The sequence below is a fragment of the Piliocolobus tephrosceles genome, chromosome 16 (genome assembly GCF_002776525.5).
Source record: "Piliocolobus tephrosceles isolate RC106 chromosome 16, ASM277652v3, whole genome shotgun sequence".
Classification (NCBI taxonomy): domain Eukaryota; kingdom Metazoa; phylum Chordata; class Mammalia; order Primates; family Cercopithecidae; genus Piliocolobus; species Piliocolobus tephrosceles.
In genome coordinates, this window is record NC_045449.1 from 16,569,897 (window position 1) to 16,585,999 (window position 16,103).

A 16,103-nucleotide genomic window follows, 5' to 3' on the forward strand; every position below is an offset into this window, starting at 1 on the left:
TGCAGGATACGACCCAGAGCCAGAAATCTTCCTGCCAAGCTTTTTTATTTTTTCATTTTTTTGAGACAGAGTTTTGCTCTTGTCACCCAGACTGGGGCTCACTGCAACTTCCACCTCCCAGGTTCAAGTAATTCTCCTTCCTCAGCCTCCCGAGTAGCTGGGATTACAGGTGTACGCCACCATGCCCTGCTAATTTTTGTATTTTTTTTTCCAAGTCTGATCTTATTTATTTGTTACTCAAAAAGTTATTTCTGACTGGATTCAGACTTAGAAGTAGAAGCTCGCAGAGAGGAAAGTCTGCGTCTCTTCGCAATTTGTTCCTGGCACTTCTCCTTAGCCTCCTTCATTCTTCTGGCCAAAAGTTTAGCATATTCTGCAGCCTCTTCCTTGTTTTTCTTAGTACGTTGCTTCTTCAGAGCAATTTGCCGCCGTTTGTGCTGCAAGACACGTGGAGTAACAAGACGCTGAATCTTGGGTGCTTTGGTCCTAGGTTTCTTACCTTCTTTGTTTAAGGGCTTTCTCACAACATACTGGCGGACATCGTCATCTTTAGAGAGATTGAAAAGTTTGCGGATTCTGCTAGCTCTTTTGGGGCCCAGTCGGCGAGACACTGTAGTATCATCAGTCCAGGAATATCCTTCTCTCCTTTTTTTACAATACCCAAGTTGAGAACACTCGGATTGGCATCCACAATGCAACCACGAACTGATTTTCTCTTTCTTTCTCCCGTTCTCCTTGGTCTGTAACAGGAATGCCCCTTACTCAGTAGCACGCGGACACGGCCATGGGTTAAGACACCCTGCTTCATGGGGAAACCTTGTTTGTCGTTCCCACCACTGATTCGGACCACATAACCCTTCCATTCTTCACCCAGAGCATCAGCAGCTTCTGTGGCCATACGCTTCTCATAAAAAGTACGAAGTTTGCCTTCATCATCTACTTCAATGAGTTTCTAGCAGCCAGTGGCTGGGAAGGAGATGTTCAGCTTCATCTTGAAGCAGCTGAACGCCTCCGAGGCGCCACGGAAAAGAGCTAATTTTTGTATTTTTAGTGGAGACAGTGTTTCATCATGTTGGCCAGGCTGGTCTCGAACTCTGACCTCAGGTGATCCACCTGCCTCAGCCTCCCAAAGTGCTGGGATTACAGGCATGAGCCACTGTATCCAGCCCCTGACAAGGTTTATTTCAAACATTACCAGTGAATTTTATGGGACAGGAATTATAGCTCAATTTTTGTGTGTATGAGACACAGTCTCACTCTGTTGCCCAGGCTGGAGTGCAGTGGTGTAATCCTGGCTCACAGCAACCTCTGCCTCCTGGGTTCAAGCAATTCTCCTGCCTCAGCCTCCCGAGTAGCTGGGATTACAGGCGTGTGCCACAACGCCCAGCCAAATTTTTGTATTTTTAGTAGAGACGGTATTTTGCCATGTTGGCCAGGCTGGTCTCGAACTCCTAGCCTCAACTGATCTGTTCGCCTTGGCCTCTCAAAGCACTGGGATTACAGACGTGAGCCACTGTGCCTAGACTATAGCTCAATTTTTTTTGTTTTTTTTGACAAGGAGTTTCGCTCTTGTCGCCCAGGCTGGAGTGAAATGGCGTGATCTCGGCTCACCACAACCTCTGCCTCTTGGGTTCAAATGATTCTCCTGCCTCAGCCTCTTGAGTAGCTGGGATTATGGGCACCCACCACCACGCCCGGCTAATTTTTTTGTTTTTAGTAGAGACAGAGTTTTGCCATGTTGGCCAGGCTAGTCTCGAGCTCCTGACCTCAGGTGATCCACCCTCCTAAGCCTCCCAAAGTGCTGGGATTATAGGCGTGAGCCACCGTGCCCGGACCTATAGCTCAATTTTTTAAAGTTCTGAAAAACATTCAGAACCCCCCGCCAACTCCCACCCTAAGTGGAGGCCACATTTTCACTCAAGGCACAAAGTCTTGCTAAGAGGTCTTTAATCCCTACCTCGAAGACCAGATACGTGAGGTGCAGAGAAAAGCCTCAATGTGGCAAGAGCAGGGAGGATGACCAGGCAGGGTCCAGGGATAGGTCAGATAAACATGGCGCTGGACCCATCTGGCCAACTAAACCCTCCCGGATCCACTCTCTTTCAGTTCCACTAGGAGAACAGCTGGCCTCAGCCCCACCAGACACTCAGTGCCAGAGGGCCAGGGAAACTGAGTCTACCAGCAGGGAAGGCCCCCACAGTGGGTGTGGCATGAAAGGAACAGGATTCAAGCAGGGAGGAGGAAGTGCTCCTCCCTGAGGGTGAAGTGAGAGCTGGGAGCAGCTTTGGGCAGGGCCCACACCCTCCTGCTTATAAACGCCCACCTGCCCCGGCCCAGGAGCTGCACGCACCACTGGGACTGGAACCCCCGCCAGGCCCCAACATCAGGAACTGTCTATGGACTTGAACCAGAGGCAATGGACTTCTGTTTGTGGCCAGCCCTGTCCTGAAGGCAAAGGGCAGTGCCTGGTGCAAGCAGACACTCCTTTTCCCAGCCAGGCCAAGGGTGTCATATTTGTCCCCGGCATTCCCTCAGGGCTCCCCTCCCTTCTACACTGTCATCTGTCATATCAGTAAACACCCTGGCAACGCGGTGGCAGGTGGGGGCTGTGGTCTCTGTGGCCACAGGCCTCACATTTGGAGCCCGTGAACCGGGAGGAACTGGGGGTAGGTCCCAGGACTGTCCTTGCCTAAGCCCTCAGCCCTCACTCCCTGCACCTCACCCTCCTTATTGCTTGGCTTCAAAGGAGAGACACCTCCTCCCAAACAGGGCACTTCCGACTTTACTCTCACCTGGACTTCCACGACCCCAGGAGGGCCTCAGGGCCAAGTCAGAGTTTGGGGCGCCCTGCACCCAGCCTGTGTCAGTGAAGTGAAGAGAGCTTCAGGCCGCGACTCTAGGAGGGTTCTCAGATAGGTGGAACCAGATGTCCCTGGTTAAAGATCCCACTGCTGGAATCCCCCCACATCCCACTCCAGAGATTCTGATTCAGTACAACCAGGTGGGGCCCTGTAATCTGTATTTTAACCTCCTCCCAAAGGGCCATGAACTGCTAGGCCAGTTGAGGGAAGGCCTGCCCCAGCACCAGCTCCCCCAGAGGGAAGCCCTGGGGGCCCCAGTACACCTCTCCCACCCACCAGGGTTGGGGTGGTGCTGTGGCCAGGTCAGATGACTACCTCTGGGGCAGGGAGCTGGGGACTGCCTGTGCACCTCTTACAGACCTCCAAGCTCTGTGGAAGGGCCAGGAAGGCAGGATGGGGCGAGCCTCAGTGTTCTCCCCTCCTGCCCTTGGCAATGCAAAGAAGTTCAGGGCCTGTGATTCACAGCACTTTCCCCTTAACACGCCCACACCCATTTTTTTCAAGACCCCACCCAGCACAAACCAGGACAAGAAGGAACAGATTTAAACTTTTATGGAACTTCCTGCTCCCTGTGGCCTGGGAGATTGTTCCGTAACTCCTCTCTGGGTCTCTGGTCTCTGCCAGGGTAAGTCCAAGGGGTTTTCATTAGATGGACAACTCAGGCTGGGGCTTATGACTCCTTTGCTAAACGTAAAACATCCAAGAGGCCATCAGGTAACAACGATGACACCAAAAGGCAGGGGGAAGGGACCCAGAAGAGAGAGAAGAGACTGCTGTCCTCCCTACGCCTTGGAAATCCCTGAGCTGATGGGAGGCATGGGGCCTCCTGGTCCAATAGCATGGGCAGCAGCATGTAGAGCGGCCAGACACCCACATGTGGCTCACAGCCCTCCCAAGCAGGAGGTTTCTGTTGCTGCTGGGATCCACAACACAACCCACAGCGACCAAGCCCAACACATCTGCCTACTCAAATGGCCTTGGGAGCATTCCCCCACTCCATTCCCACAAACACATTCCCCTACAACCACCAATTTACTGCAGGCAGGCTCCTCCTCCAGAAACGGCAGAGCACTTTTCTTCCTGTCTCCCAAACACAGTGCCACACTTGGCCCTGCAGGGTGGCCATGGGTGGGGAGATGGTGCCAGCTGTGAGTTCAAGCCCCGGCTCTGACACCCGTCCCTGATACACCATCCTGGGCAAGACTCCAATCTCCCTGAGCCACCACCCCTCCTCTATGAGATGCAGGTTACAGCCCCTATCCTCTGGTATTACTTGCAAGGACTGCTGGGGACACATTTATTATAAACTGTCTGCACAGAATTGGCACCCAATAAATGACTTCCTTCCCTTCCTTCCTTCTCTGTGATTTAGTTTCCCTGCCTCAGCTCCAAATTTACAGAGATCTCAAGCTCTCCTCAGAAATGCCAAAGTGGCCCAGGCACCAAAAACAGAGAATAAATACTTTCTACAGATTCTCAATGTTGAAGTCAACAGCTCCAACTGGGAATCCACTCTGGTGGCTGGCTGACTCCATCCCCTGAATCCTAGATTTTCTCAGTTCAGGGTGGGAGAGAGTGGACAGGTAAGTTCGCCACCATTTTCAGCCCTTCTCAGCCTGCTCCCCGACAGGGCAGCAGGAGATAAACGGTTACACAAGGGCAGGGAGGCTGTGAGGCCCTTTGCCAGACACCAGGAAGCACTGTAACTCCTTTTAAAAGTATATGGAGGTAATCTGAGTCACCATTAAACACGCAGAAACAAGTGTCCACAGCGTTCCCCAAAGTTAACGGACACATTCCCCTGGGATGGGCCCGGGCAGCCTCTCCTCAGCAGGCACGTTCTGAAGCTGGCTCATGCGTGTCCATCCTGAGGGTGCGAATGCCCAGCGTCCAAAGTTGCCATGCCCTTGGTGGGAAGCTACCGGGACTGCGTCTGGCCGCCGCTCTGGACCCGGGGCCCAGCTCTGGTGCGGCCACTCTCGTGGACACCGCCGCTGCGGGCAAGTGTTAGGAACGACCTTCGCGGCAGGGGTGGAGATGTGATCACCAAACCTCCCGTGCCCCGGGCTCCACCCGCCCACGAGGGTGACGCTTTCCCTGGGTTTCCAGGGCGCCTAGCCGGGCGCCGGGGGCTGCACTCCCCGGATCCCCTAGAGCTGTCCCTACGCGGATCTCCTTAGAGGGACATGCATCCGAGACGTCTTGGGTGCCCGGGCGCACTTGTTTAGCGGGGCAGGGTGGCCAGGCTGGAAACCAGACCTCCAAGCGCCCCGCGCGCCGCCGGCCTGTCCCGTCTGGGGTCCCCAAGGGAGGAACCCCGGCCTTAAGAGAACGACCCATTTGGGAGCTCTGACGGGACCCCGAGTTCGGGGGGCGCCGAGTGCCTCACCTGAGCGGGACACAGACGGCCAGGTACCTGTCGACTGCCACGGCCATAAGGCTGAAGATAGAGCTCTGCGTGAGCACCAGCACAAAGCAGGCGAGGAAGAGGCAGCCGTAGAAGTCAGTGCAGAAGCCCAGGCTGATGGTGATAGCAAAGGGGATGGCGAAGAGCCCCACGGCCACGTCCGCCGTTGCCAGGGACACCAGGAAGTAGTTGGTGGGCGTCTGCAGCGCGCTCGCCGTGCCCACCGCAGCGCACACCAGCACGTTGCCCGCCACAGACAGCGCGGCGATGACCAGCTCCAGCGCCACGTACAGCGCGTCCTGTGTCTCCAGAAGCATGGCCGGGCCGGCCGGGCCCCGGGCGTCCCCTACCGGAGGCGCGCCGGGCGCGGGACAGCCGCGTGAGCCCCGCCGGGCATGGGCGTAGCGCCCGGACAGCGCCTCCGCCGGCCGCTTCTGAGCCCCGGGGCTGGGGAGCTGCGGGCCGGGACCCAGGGGTCGGGGCCGCGGCCAAGAGGAGGCACTCATTGGCCGGCGCGCCCGCCCGTCTCGGGCTGGGCGGAGCACCACCCGCCCAAGCCCAAAGTTCGCGCCCGCGCGGGGCCCTGCGGTCCAAGCTCAGCGTCGCGTCTTGGTGGCGGCCGAAAACTAACAAATTGCCCCAACCTCCCGTCACGCTCAAGCTCGGAGGCTGTGTCCCAGCGCTCGCACCGCCTTCCAGTCCGGGTGGCTCGTGGGATGGGGCTGGGCTCTGCCCCGGGCGCCCGCCAGTCCCAGGAGCCGCAGCGAGAGGACCCCCCAGGGCCACGCACCCCCGGGAGAGGCGAGCTCACTCCATGCTAACCCTGAGCACCAAGGGCAGGCCGACTGGATGGGGTGCTGTCGGGCAGGCAGGGAGCCGAGGCCGCAGTCCTCGCTCGTGCAGCAGTCTCGGGCAGCGCGGCACCACCCTAGCTGTCCCCAGGCCGCGGCGCCGGACTGCAAGGAGCCCTTGGGGGCTGCAGCCCCGGCCGCCTCCCTGCTGCTCAGCGCTGTTCTCCACCCTCGCCCCTCCACCCCCTCCACCCGCTCCCCCGCCACTGTCCTACGGCCCCGCTCTGCCTTCTTCCTTAAGGCAGGCTCGTGTCCGTCCCATCCTCGTCCTCCGCCCGAAAATACCAGTGTTCCCCGGGCCCTCTTTCTTCTTTCCTTCACACTCACCCTGGATCGGCACGGGTTCCGGAGGCCTCCCACGTGACCCTCACACCCTTAACTCCCAAATCTCTTGCTTCAGCCCTAACAGCCTCCTGAGGACCAGATCCTAACATCCCACTGCCCACTGCGGGACTCGGCAGGAGAGACTGGCGGCCCCAAATCCAACAAGTCCAAAACCAAGCTCATCTCTAATTCTCCCCAAACCTGTGCTGCTGCCTTTTCCTGGGACCCTGTTCGTTAATGACCTCGCAACCCTCACCCACCCTAGGAAGTTTGCTGACACCCTGAGCCTCCGCCTTTCTACGCGTCCCAGTGATCAGCAGTGCTGCTGGTTCTGCTTCCAGAGCCTTGATTCCCTCTACCCACAGTCTTGCCCCCAATCCCTTCTCACCACCTGCTTCTGCCATCGCTCCCTCTCTGCCTGTGGGTCCTCAGCTTCTGCAGCCCTCGCCAACACCATTGTTCTAGAGCACGCCTGGCCACGCTATTTCACCACCTGAAAGCCTTTGCTGATAGTCACCAAAGAGGATGGGTAAGGAGATTTTCCAGAAACAGGAAAAGGTGCTTGTAAAATCATGTTAAGCAAAAAGCAAAACATGGGGTGACTGCTAAAGGGTATAAGATTTTTTAGGGTGATAAAAATTTTCTCAATGTGGTGATGGTTGTACGGTTCTGTGGATATATCCCAAAGCCACTGAACTGTACACTTGAAAGGGATGCATTGTGTGGCACATAAATTATATCTCAATGTAGCTGTAACAACGACAACAATATGGCTCATGCCTACAATCTCAAAACTTTGGGAGGCCAAGGCGGGAGGATCATTTGAGGCCAGGAATTCAAGACAAGCCTGGCCAATGTAGGGAGACCCCATCTCTGAACAAACAAACAAACAAACAATAAATCAGTCAGGCACGGTGGCAGGTGCCTGTAGTTCCAGCTACTTGGGAGGCTGAGGCAGGAGGATCTTTTGAGGCCAGGAGTTCGAGGCTGCAGTGAGCTGGGATCATGCCACTGCCTTCCATCCAGGCTGGGCAACAGAGGGAGACCCTGTCTCTAAAAAAACAACAAGAAGAAAAACCCCTCAGCCCTCCACAGGCATGAACAGTAACATCTGTCCTTGTACCGAGGACAGCAAAATGTCAAAAGCACACACAGTAGACCTCTTAGCTGGGTGGGATGATTATAGGGAATTTTTTTTCTCTATTTCCCTTGAGGTTTTGTTACTTCCATAATGAAAACACTTGATTTATGTATCAAAATATTGGCAAGTCCACACATTCCATGTCCTGGTCACTTGAGTTCTGGAATCACCTGCTCCACCAGCCATGTTCCCATAGCACTTGACACAAACTTCTGCTGCCACACAGAAGGCCAGAGAGATCAGGCAGCTCATCCAATAGCACTTCCTTGGAGTGGCAGAGGGGAAAGGGTTAGAGGAGGCTTCCTGGAGTACTGGCTTTTACAGAGTGAGGGAGGCTTCACAGTGAGGCGGTTCCAGCCATGCCAGGCAGAGGTGGTAGTTAGGAGTTTGCCCAGGGATGCCACCATGCCCAGAAGAGTGCAGAGAAAAAGGCCTAGTGGCGAAGGCTCTGGTTGCCAGGCTGGAGAGTTGGGTCATCCTGCTGGGATGCCAGTCTGCAGAAGTCACAGGGCGAGGCGGGGATGGTCACAGCGCTATCCAAAGGAGTGAGTGGAGATTTTGCAGAGGGAGAGGGGGTGAACAGTGTCCAGCTGGTTGCTATGAGTGATTCCTGCATGCCCTGCAGCTGCTGGGCCTGGGCTCTGCTCCAGCATTTTCTGTGCCCAGAATCCCCGTTTCCCCTTTTCAGAGCCCAACTTCCATCAGGAAACCTTCTCTGAATCACCCAATGTATTAGGCCATTCTTACATTGCTATAAAGAAATATCTGAGACTGGGTAATTTACAAAGAAAAGAGGTTTATTTGGCTCACAGTTCTGCAGGCTGTAAACCATAGTGCCAGCATCTGCTTGGCTTCTGAGAGGCCTCAGGGAGCTTTACTAGTGGCAGAGGGTGAAGTGGGAGCAGTCATGTCACATGGGGAAAGCAGGGGCAAGAGGTGGGAGGAGGTGCCACACTTTTTTTAACAACCAGATCTCGTAAGAACTCACTATCATGAGGACAGCACTAAAAAGGATGGCACTAAACCATTCATGAGAAACTGCTCCCATGGGCCAATCACCTTCCACTAGGCTCCACCTCCAACGCTGAGGATTACATTTCAGCATGAGATTTGGGAGGACAAATTTCCAAACGATAGCACCTAAGTAGGAAGTCTCCAGCACAGGGCTGTACCCTGTTCCCTTCTATGTTGCAGTCCACCGAGTTTCATGTCCCTGCTGTCCCTCACCAGCAGAACTTCCCCTTCTCTGTCCTCTCCCCACCCCAGCCCCACCTGGTACCCTTTGACTCACACAACCACCCACTCCTCTTCACGAAGTCTATGTGAAATGAATCATACATCATACATTTTCCTGATTCTTTCAACCCCTGATCCATGCTAGGATTTGAGCTGGACCCACTGGGTCCATGGGGGTGCCAATTATTATTATTAAATATTATAATTATTATTAACAGGCTATTATTCAGGAAACACAAGGAGGAAGGGTGGAATCTGAAGAGAGTCATGGCATTTAGTCCTTTTTTTTTTTTTTTGAAACAGAGTCTCACTCTGTCACTGAGGCTGTAGCACCATGGTGGGATCATAGCTCACTGCAGTCGCAACCTCCTGGGCTCAGGTGATCCTCCCACTCCAGCCTCCCAAGTGGCTAGGACTCAGGTGCACACCACCATGCCTGGCTAATGTGTAATTTTTTTGTAGCAACCGTGTCCCACTATGTTGCCCAGGCCAGTCTTGAACTCCTGGGCTCAAGCAATCCTCCCATCTCAGCCTCCCAAAGTGCCAGGATTACAAGTGTGAGCCACTGCACCCAGCCAGTTTAGTCCTGAAAGCAATTAGTGTGCAGTGAGCAGAGCCTGGGTCTTAGCAACAGAGAACCCAGGTTTGATTCCCAGATCTGCTGTTGATGTTGGACAAGTCAATTAATCTTTCTAAGTCCCTATTTCTTATGTGTAAGATGGGATAACAGTATCTACTTCACAGGGTAGGCTAAAAAGGGGCAGGAGGAGCCATCTGCCATCTGCCAACCTCTAGATCCTGACTCCTGGAAAACAACTGCAGTGATCAAAACATTTGGGTAGGTTAGGACTAGAGCCCTAGAAACTCAAATGGGCTTTTCACTGGTGAAAGTGGAAGGGTATGTTTTGTGAACAAACTGACCCTCCATGGACCTCTTCCAGACTGCTAGTACACATCCTCTCATCTCTCACCTCTCTCATCCTGCCTCAACTGCCAGAGCAGAATCCAGGTGGCACACAGATGGTCCCAGAATTGGCATGAAAGACTCAGGCTCTCTCTGTGTTTCTGCTCTGCCATCTTCAGTAGCTTTCCTCTTAGGCTTGTTGCCACATGGTTACAAAAAGGCTGCCACAGCTGCAAGCGTTGCTTGCTCATGCAACCTCATTCAAAGCAGAAGAGGGCTAGCCTCCCTACCGTTTATCATGGGGTGAAGTCGTGGATCACGTGCTACCCTACACCAACCATAAGCACAGGGAAATGGAATGATCATGCCTGGTTTTGACCAAATATGGTTTATTCCATGGGGAAGAGGGAGGGGCATACCTTTCCCAAATATGTTACCATCCAAATAAACTCGGGGCTCTATAAAATAAAGAGGAAAGGAGTACAATGCACATTGCCCCTCAGTGTCTGTGTGAGTGTCAGAGGGAACTTTTAAATCTAACCTGAGAGCTCCAGGCCTCACTGGCTTGTACCTGAAGATGGCACACATCAGGAGTCACAGCCTACATTTCAGAACAGCTGACTCTCTCCAGGCGTCAGCTTCCCACAAAATCCATCAAGCACTTCTGGAAGTCAACAAGGATTTCTTACTGTACCTCAACTTTCTACTTCTCTCTGAAATCCAAGGACTTGTTACTGGTTCAAACTTGGGACTAGCTCCAATTTTCCTGAGGATGAGCCCAGTCCCAGGAGGCTCCTCAGTCTCTGGTCAGTGAATGACTGTTGGGTAGGTCTTGCCAAGTCTCCAGAGGCAGCTCTGCACCCCAGAGATGGACCCGGCCAGACTCCTGCACCACTGCACACACACATCGCATGTTCCCAACACTGATGGGCTTTAAGTCCTTGAACTAAAAGACTTTGCCTTCTATTTCTTCTGTACTGTCTTTCCTAAGGTTCTTGAACAATGTTTGCAAAATAGTGAGCACTTATTAATGTTACCACATGTATTGTTTCAGAAGTAAAGTGGGTGCCAGACAGTGTACCTCAATTTCCTCAAATCTGAAATGAGAAAGTTAAAATGAGGACCAAATTATATGATAAATATAGAAGCACATTAAAGAGTATTCATTCCATATATGTATGAAGTAATGTTACACATACATTCATTCTGCCCTCAGACATTCAGAGAAAATGTAACTTCTTTATGCTCTGAATTGTCCTGAACTTCTTCAGGCTCCCCCAAACAGGCAGTGGAGACAACTTGGATTTTCCAATTAACATTTTTTGAGTCCAATTACCAGGATGGTGGTGAAGGGAAGCCCCAGAATGTCTGCTTTACAGTGGTCCTGGTTAATCAGTTCAGAGTTGTGTGAAAAGACAGAATACTCCAGGAGGAATGTTTCCAAGAAAGAGTAGAAAGAAGCAGTCGGGTGCTGTGGCTCACGCCTGTGATCCCAGCACTTTGGGAGGCAGCGGTGGGAGGATCACAAGGTCAGGAGTTCAAGACCAGCTTGGCCAACACAGTGAAACCCTGTCTCTACTACAACTACAAAAAATTAGCTGGGCTTGGTGGCGGGCACCTGTAATCCCAGCTACTCAGAAGGCTGAGGCAGGAGGATTGTTTGAACCCGGGAGCTGGAGGTTGCAGCAAGCCGAGATCCCACCGTTACACTCCGGCCTGGGCAACAGTGTGAGACTCTGTCTCAAAAAAGAAATAAACAAATAAAGTTAGAGTAGAAAGAAGCGATTACCTGCTATGTTTGATGTTATGGAGAGAGATTTGGTATACATTTGGATATCTTAGCAAATAGTGATAGTTACTAAGAAAAAATAAGGGAGGCAATTAGCAACTATAAAAAAAAAAAAGTTGAAGAGATAAAATGCAATAACAGTACATATGTTTCGATGTAAACATAATTATACAGTCAAAATACTGTGAAGCAGATTATTAACCAAGTGATACTGCCTGCTGAGCTCAAGAGGATGTTTAGAAATATGTAGGCATGGCCGGGCGCGGTGGCTCAAGCCTGTAATCCTAGCACTTTGGGAGGCCGAGACGGGCGGATCACGAGGTCAGGAGATTGAGGCCATCCTGGCTAACATGGTGAAACCCCGTCTCTACTAAAAAATACAAAAAACTAGCCGGGCGAGGTGGCGGTCGCCTGTAGTCCCAGCTACTCGGGAGGCTGAGGCAGGAGAATGGCGTAAACCCGGGAGGCAGAGTTTGCAGTGAGCTGAGATCCAGCCACCGCACTCCAGCCGGGGCGACAGAGCGACCCCCCAGCCCCAAAAACAAAACAAAAAAAAAGAAATATGTAGGCATGTTTTTGGTTCCCACTGTTACATAGCCATTACTGGCAATTAGTGGACAGAGACCAGAGATGTTAAATATCCTTTACAATGAAGAATTGTCCCACCAAAATGCCATTATTGCTCCTACTGGGAAACTGATACAAACACTGAATATGAGCCGGGTACGGTGGCTCATGCCTGTAATCCTAGCACTTTGGGAGGTCGAGGTGGGCGGATCATGAAGTCAGGAGATCGAGACCATCCTGGCTAACATGGTGAAACCCCAGTACAAAACATTAGCTGGGCGTGGTGGCGGGTGCCTGTCGTCCCAGCTTCTCAAGAGGCTGAGGCAGGAGAATCACGTGAACCTGAGAGGCAGAGGTTGCAGTGAGCCAAGATCACACCACTGCACTCCAGCCTGGGCGACAGAGCAAGACTCTATCTCAAAAAACAAAACAAAACAAAACAAAACAAAACAAAGCAAAACACTGAATACTGATTTAATGAAAAAATTTGATAAATCTCTTTTCCTTCCTTCATTTTCTTCCTTCCTTTCTAACTTCCTTCCTTCCTTCCTTTTTTTTCCCTCTCTCTTTCTTTTTTGACAAAGTCTCACTTTGTTGCCTAGGCAGAACTCCAGGGCTCATGTGATCCACTCACGTTGGCCTCCCAAAATTCTGGGATTACAGATATGATCCACGACAACCAGCATAAAACTGTCTTGAGGAAATGAAGACATGGAAAAGTGTCTGTGTTTAGGGGTGGGTGAGGGAAAAGGTTAAGCCACAGTTGCCTGAGATGTCAATACCAGGCAGGACTAACAAGAAGCTGGTAAAAAATTAAAAAGAAAAACTAAGAAATGACATGTCCATAGGAGGCTTTGAAAAGCTCTTATTCAGGCCAGACATGGTGGCTCATGCCTGTAATCCCAGCACTTTGGGAGCCCGAGGTGAGTGGATCACCTGAAGTCAGGAGTTTGAGACCAGCCTGACCAATATGGTGAAACCCCGTCTCTACTAAAAATACAAAAACTAGCAGTGTGTGGTGGCACACACCGGTAGTCCCAGCTACTTGGGATGCTGAGGCAGGATAATCGTTTGAACCTGGGAGGCAGAGGTTGCAGTGAACCAAGATGGCGCCATTGCACTCCAGCCTGGGTAACAAGAGCGAAACTCCATCAACAGAAAAGAAAAGAAAAAGAAAAAAGCTCTTATTCCTGGGAATATGTGAGGCCTGTGCATGTGCATAGGCCCAGGAAAGACATGAAAATGAAATAATCTGTCACTTTTGGCTGACTTTGAGGCTGTGCATAAGCAGGAAATAAAGGCTAAGGTAGAGTCGTCAACTGTGAAAATGTACCCCAACACACACACTAAGCCCTTTTGCAAAGGCTGGGAGACCTACAGATTCAAGGCATTTAAGGAAACTGCTATCCTATTATCAGCTGACCGCTAAGCTGACTAGGCAGAGACTTTAGCTGCTACATGTGACAAAAAATACAGACATCACATAATTTGTCTAGGAAATTCACTAAACAAATGAACAGCAACAACAGCAACAAACAGTATCAACCACAAATCCTGGGGTGCCACGATCCAATTTTCAGAGTTGCCACTTTGTATTATTTTAAATGTTGTGCTTTCAACAAAATATTATGAGACATGCACATAAGAAGGAAAATACGGCCCACATACAGGAGAAGAAACAATAGAAACTGCTCCTAAGAAAGTTGAGATGTTGGGTTTACTAGGCAAAGATTATATGTAGGTATGTTTTATTTATTTTTATGTACTTCATTTTTTTAGAGATAGAGTCTTACTCTGTTGTCTAGGCTGGAGTGCAGTGGCACAATCATGATTTGCTACAGTCTTGAACTCCTAGGCTCCAGTGATTCTTTTGTCTTAGCCTCCTGAGTAGCTGGAACTACAGGCATGTGCCACCATGCTGGCCAATTTTTTAATTTTTTTGTGGAGATGGCGGTCTCATTTTGTTTTCCAGCCTGGTCTCAAACTCTTGGCTGCAAGTGATCCTTCTGCCTCAGGTGCCCAAAGGGCTGAAATTATAGGCATGAGCCACTGCGCCCAGGGCCTAGACAAAGATTTTAAATCAGCTATTTTAAACATTGTTCAAAAAATTAAAAGGGGCCAGGTGCAGTGGCTCATGCCTGTAATCCCAGCACTTTGGGAGGCCGAGGCGGATGGATCACCTGAGGTCAGGAGTTTGAGACCAGCCTAACCAACATGGTGAAATCCCATCTATATTTAAAAAATACAAAATTAGCTGAGGGTGGTGGCTCACGCCTATAATCCCAGCTACTTGGGAGGCTGAGGCATGAGAAGTGCCTGAACCCAGGAGGCAGAGGTTGCAGTAAGACAAGATTGCACCACTGCAATCCAGCCTGGGTGACAAGAGACTCCATCTAAGAAAAAAAAAAGAAAAAAATTAAAATGGAATCATGTCTAAAGAATTTAAAAAAAGATGTCTCACCAAATAGAGAATCTCAGAAAAGAGATGGAAATGATGAAGAATCAAATAGAAATTCTGGAGTTGAAAAATAAAGTAACAGGCCAGGTGTGGTGGCTCATGGCTGTAAACCCATCATTTTGGGAAGCCAAGGGGCAAGGAGGGCAGGTCACTCAAGGTCAGGAGTTCGAGACCAGCCTGGCCAACATGTTGAAACCCTGTCTCTACTAAAAATAAAAATAAAAAAAAAAAAGTAACTGAGCATGGTGGCACGCTCCTGTAATTCCAGCTGCTCAGGAGGCTGAGGTGGGAGGATCACCTGAACTTGGGAGTGGAGGTTGCAGTGAGCCAAGATTGCCACACTGCCCTCCAGCCTGGGTGACAGAGCGAGACTCAATCTCAAAAAAAAAAAAAAAAAAGTAAAATAACAAATGAAAAATTTAATAGAAGGGCACAACAGCAAATTTGACCTTGCAAAAGTAAAAATTAGTGAACTTGAATGCACTGGTTAATTGAGATAATCCAATTTGAGGAACAGAAAGAAAAAAGATAAATGAAAAATCAATAGAGTTTCAGAGACCTCAGGGATATCATTAAGTGTACCAATATATGCAAAATGAGAGTACCAGAAAGAGAGTGAGAGAGAAACAGAAAAACTTAAACACAATGGTCAAAAACTTCCCAAATTTTATGAAAAAAATAAGTATGTACATCGAAGAAACTCAGTGAACTCTAAATGGTATAAAATCAAATATATATCTATACCTAGACACACCAGTCAAATTGTCAAAGGCTAAAGTCAAAGAGAGAATCTTCAAGGCATCAGGAGAAAGGTGACTTATTATGTACAAGAAACCTTCAATAAGATTAACATCTGACTTCTAATCAGAAGTCATGGAGACCAGAAGAGGCATCTACCATGACATAGTAAAAGCTTTGAAAGAAAAAAACTGCCAACCAAAAATTCTCTATCTAGTAAAAATGTCTTTCAAAAATGAAGCAGATATTAAGAGAGAAACAAAAATTCACTAAGAGATCTACAATAAATACTAAAGGGATTTATTCAGGCTGAAATGAAAGCACACTAGACAATAACTCAATATGCATGAAGAAATAAGTACACCAGAAAAAGCTACTACAAAAACAACTATAAAAGAGTATGAAATGTAAATACAGGCCAGGCGCGGTGGCTCATGCCTGTAATCCCAACACTTTGGGAGGCCAGAGTGGGTGGATCATTTGAGGTCAGGAGTCTGAGACCAGCCTGGCCAACATGGTGAAACTCTGTCTCTACCAAAATATACAAAAATTAGCCGGCATGGTGGCATGTGCTTGTGGTCCCAGCTACTCGGAAGGCTGAGACAGGAGAATCATTTGAACCCAGGAGGCAAAGGTTGCAGTGAGCCAAGATTGCACCACTGCACCCCACCTTGGGCAACAGGATGAGACTCTGTCTCAAAATAGATAGATAGACAAATAAAAAGACAGTATCAAACAATAATTAGAAATATGTGCTGATGGGCACACAATGTATAAAGATGTTATTTGTATGATGTTAATAGCCAAAAGGAGAGCAGGAAATGGAA

General features: G+C 50.1%; 1 protein-coding gene and 1 pseudogene across 1 annotated transcript; both read right to left on the bottom strand.

The window, feature by feature from the left end:
* Positions 1 to 213: 213 nt before the first annotated feature.
* On the bottom strand, positions 214 to 991 carry LOC111526447 (annotated as a pseudogene).
* Positions 992 to 5,246: 4,255 nt separating this feature from the next.
* Positions 5,247 to 5,902, bottom strand: ADORA2B (adenosine A2b receptor). Its single transcript, XM_026456277.1, has one exon. It carries the CDS (start codon positions 5,772 to 5,774, stop codon positions 5,247 to 5,249), a length of 528 nt encoding a protein of 175 aa, XP_026312062.1. The 5' UTR covers positions 5,775 to 5,902.
* Positions 5,903 to 16,103: the final 10,201 nt, after the last annotated feature.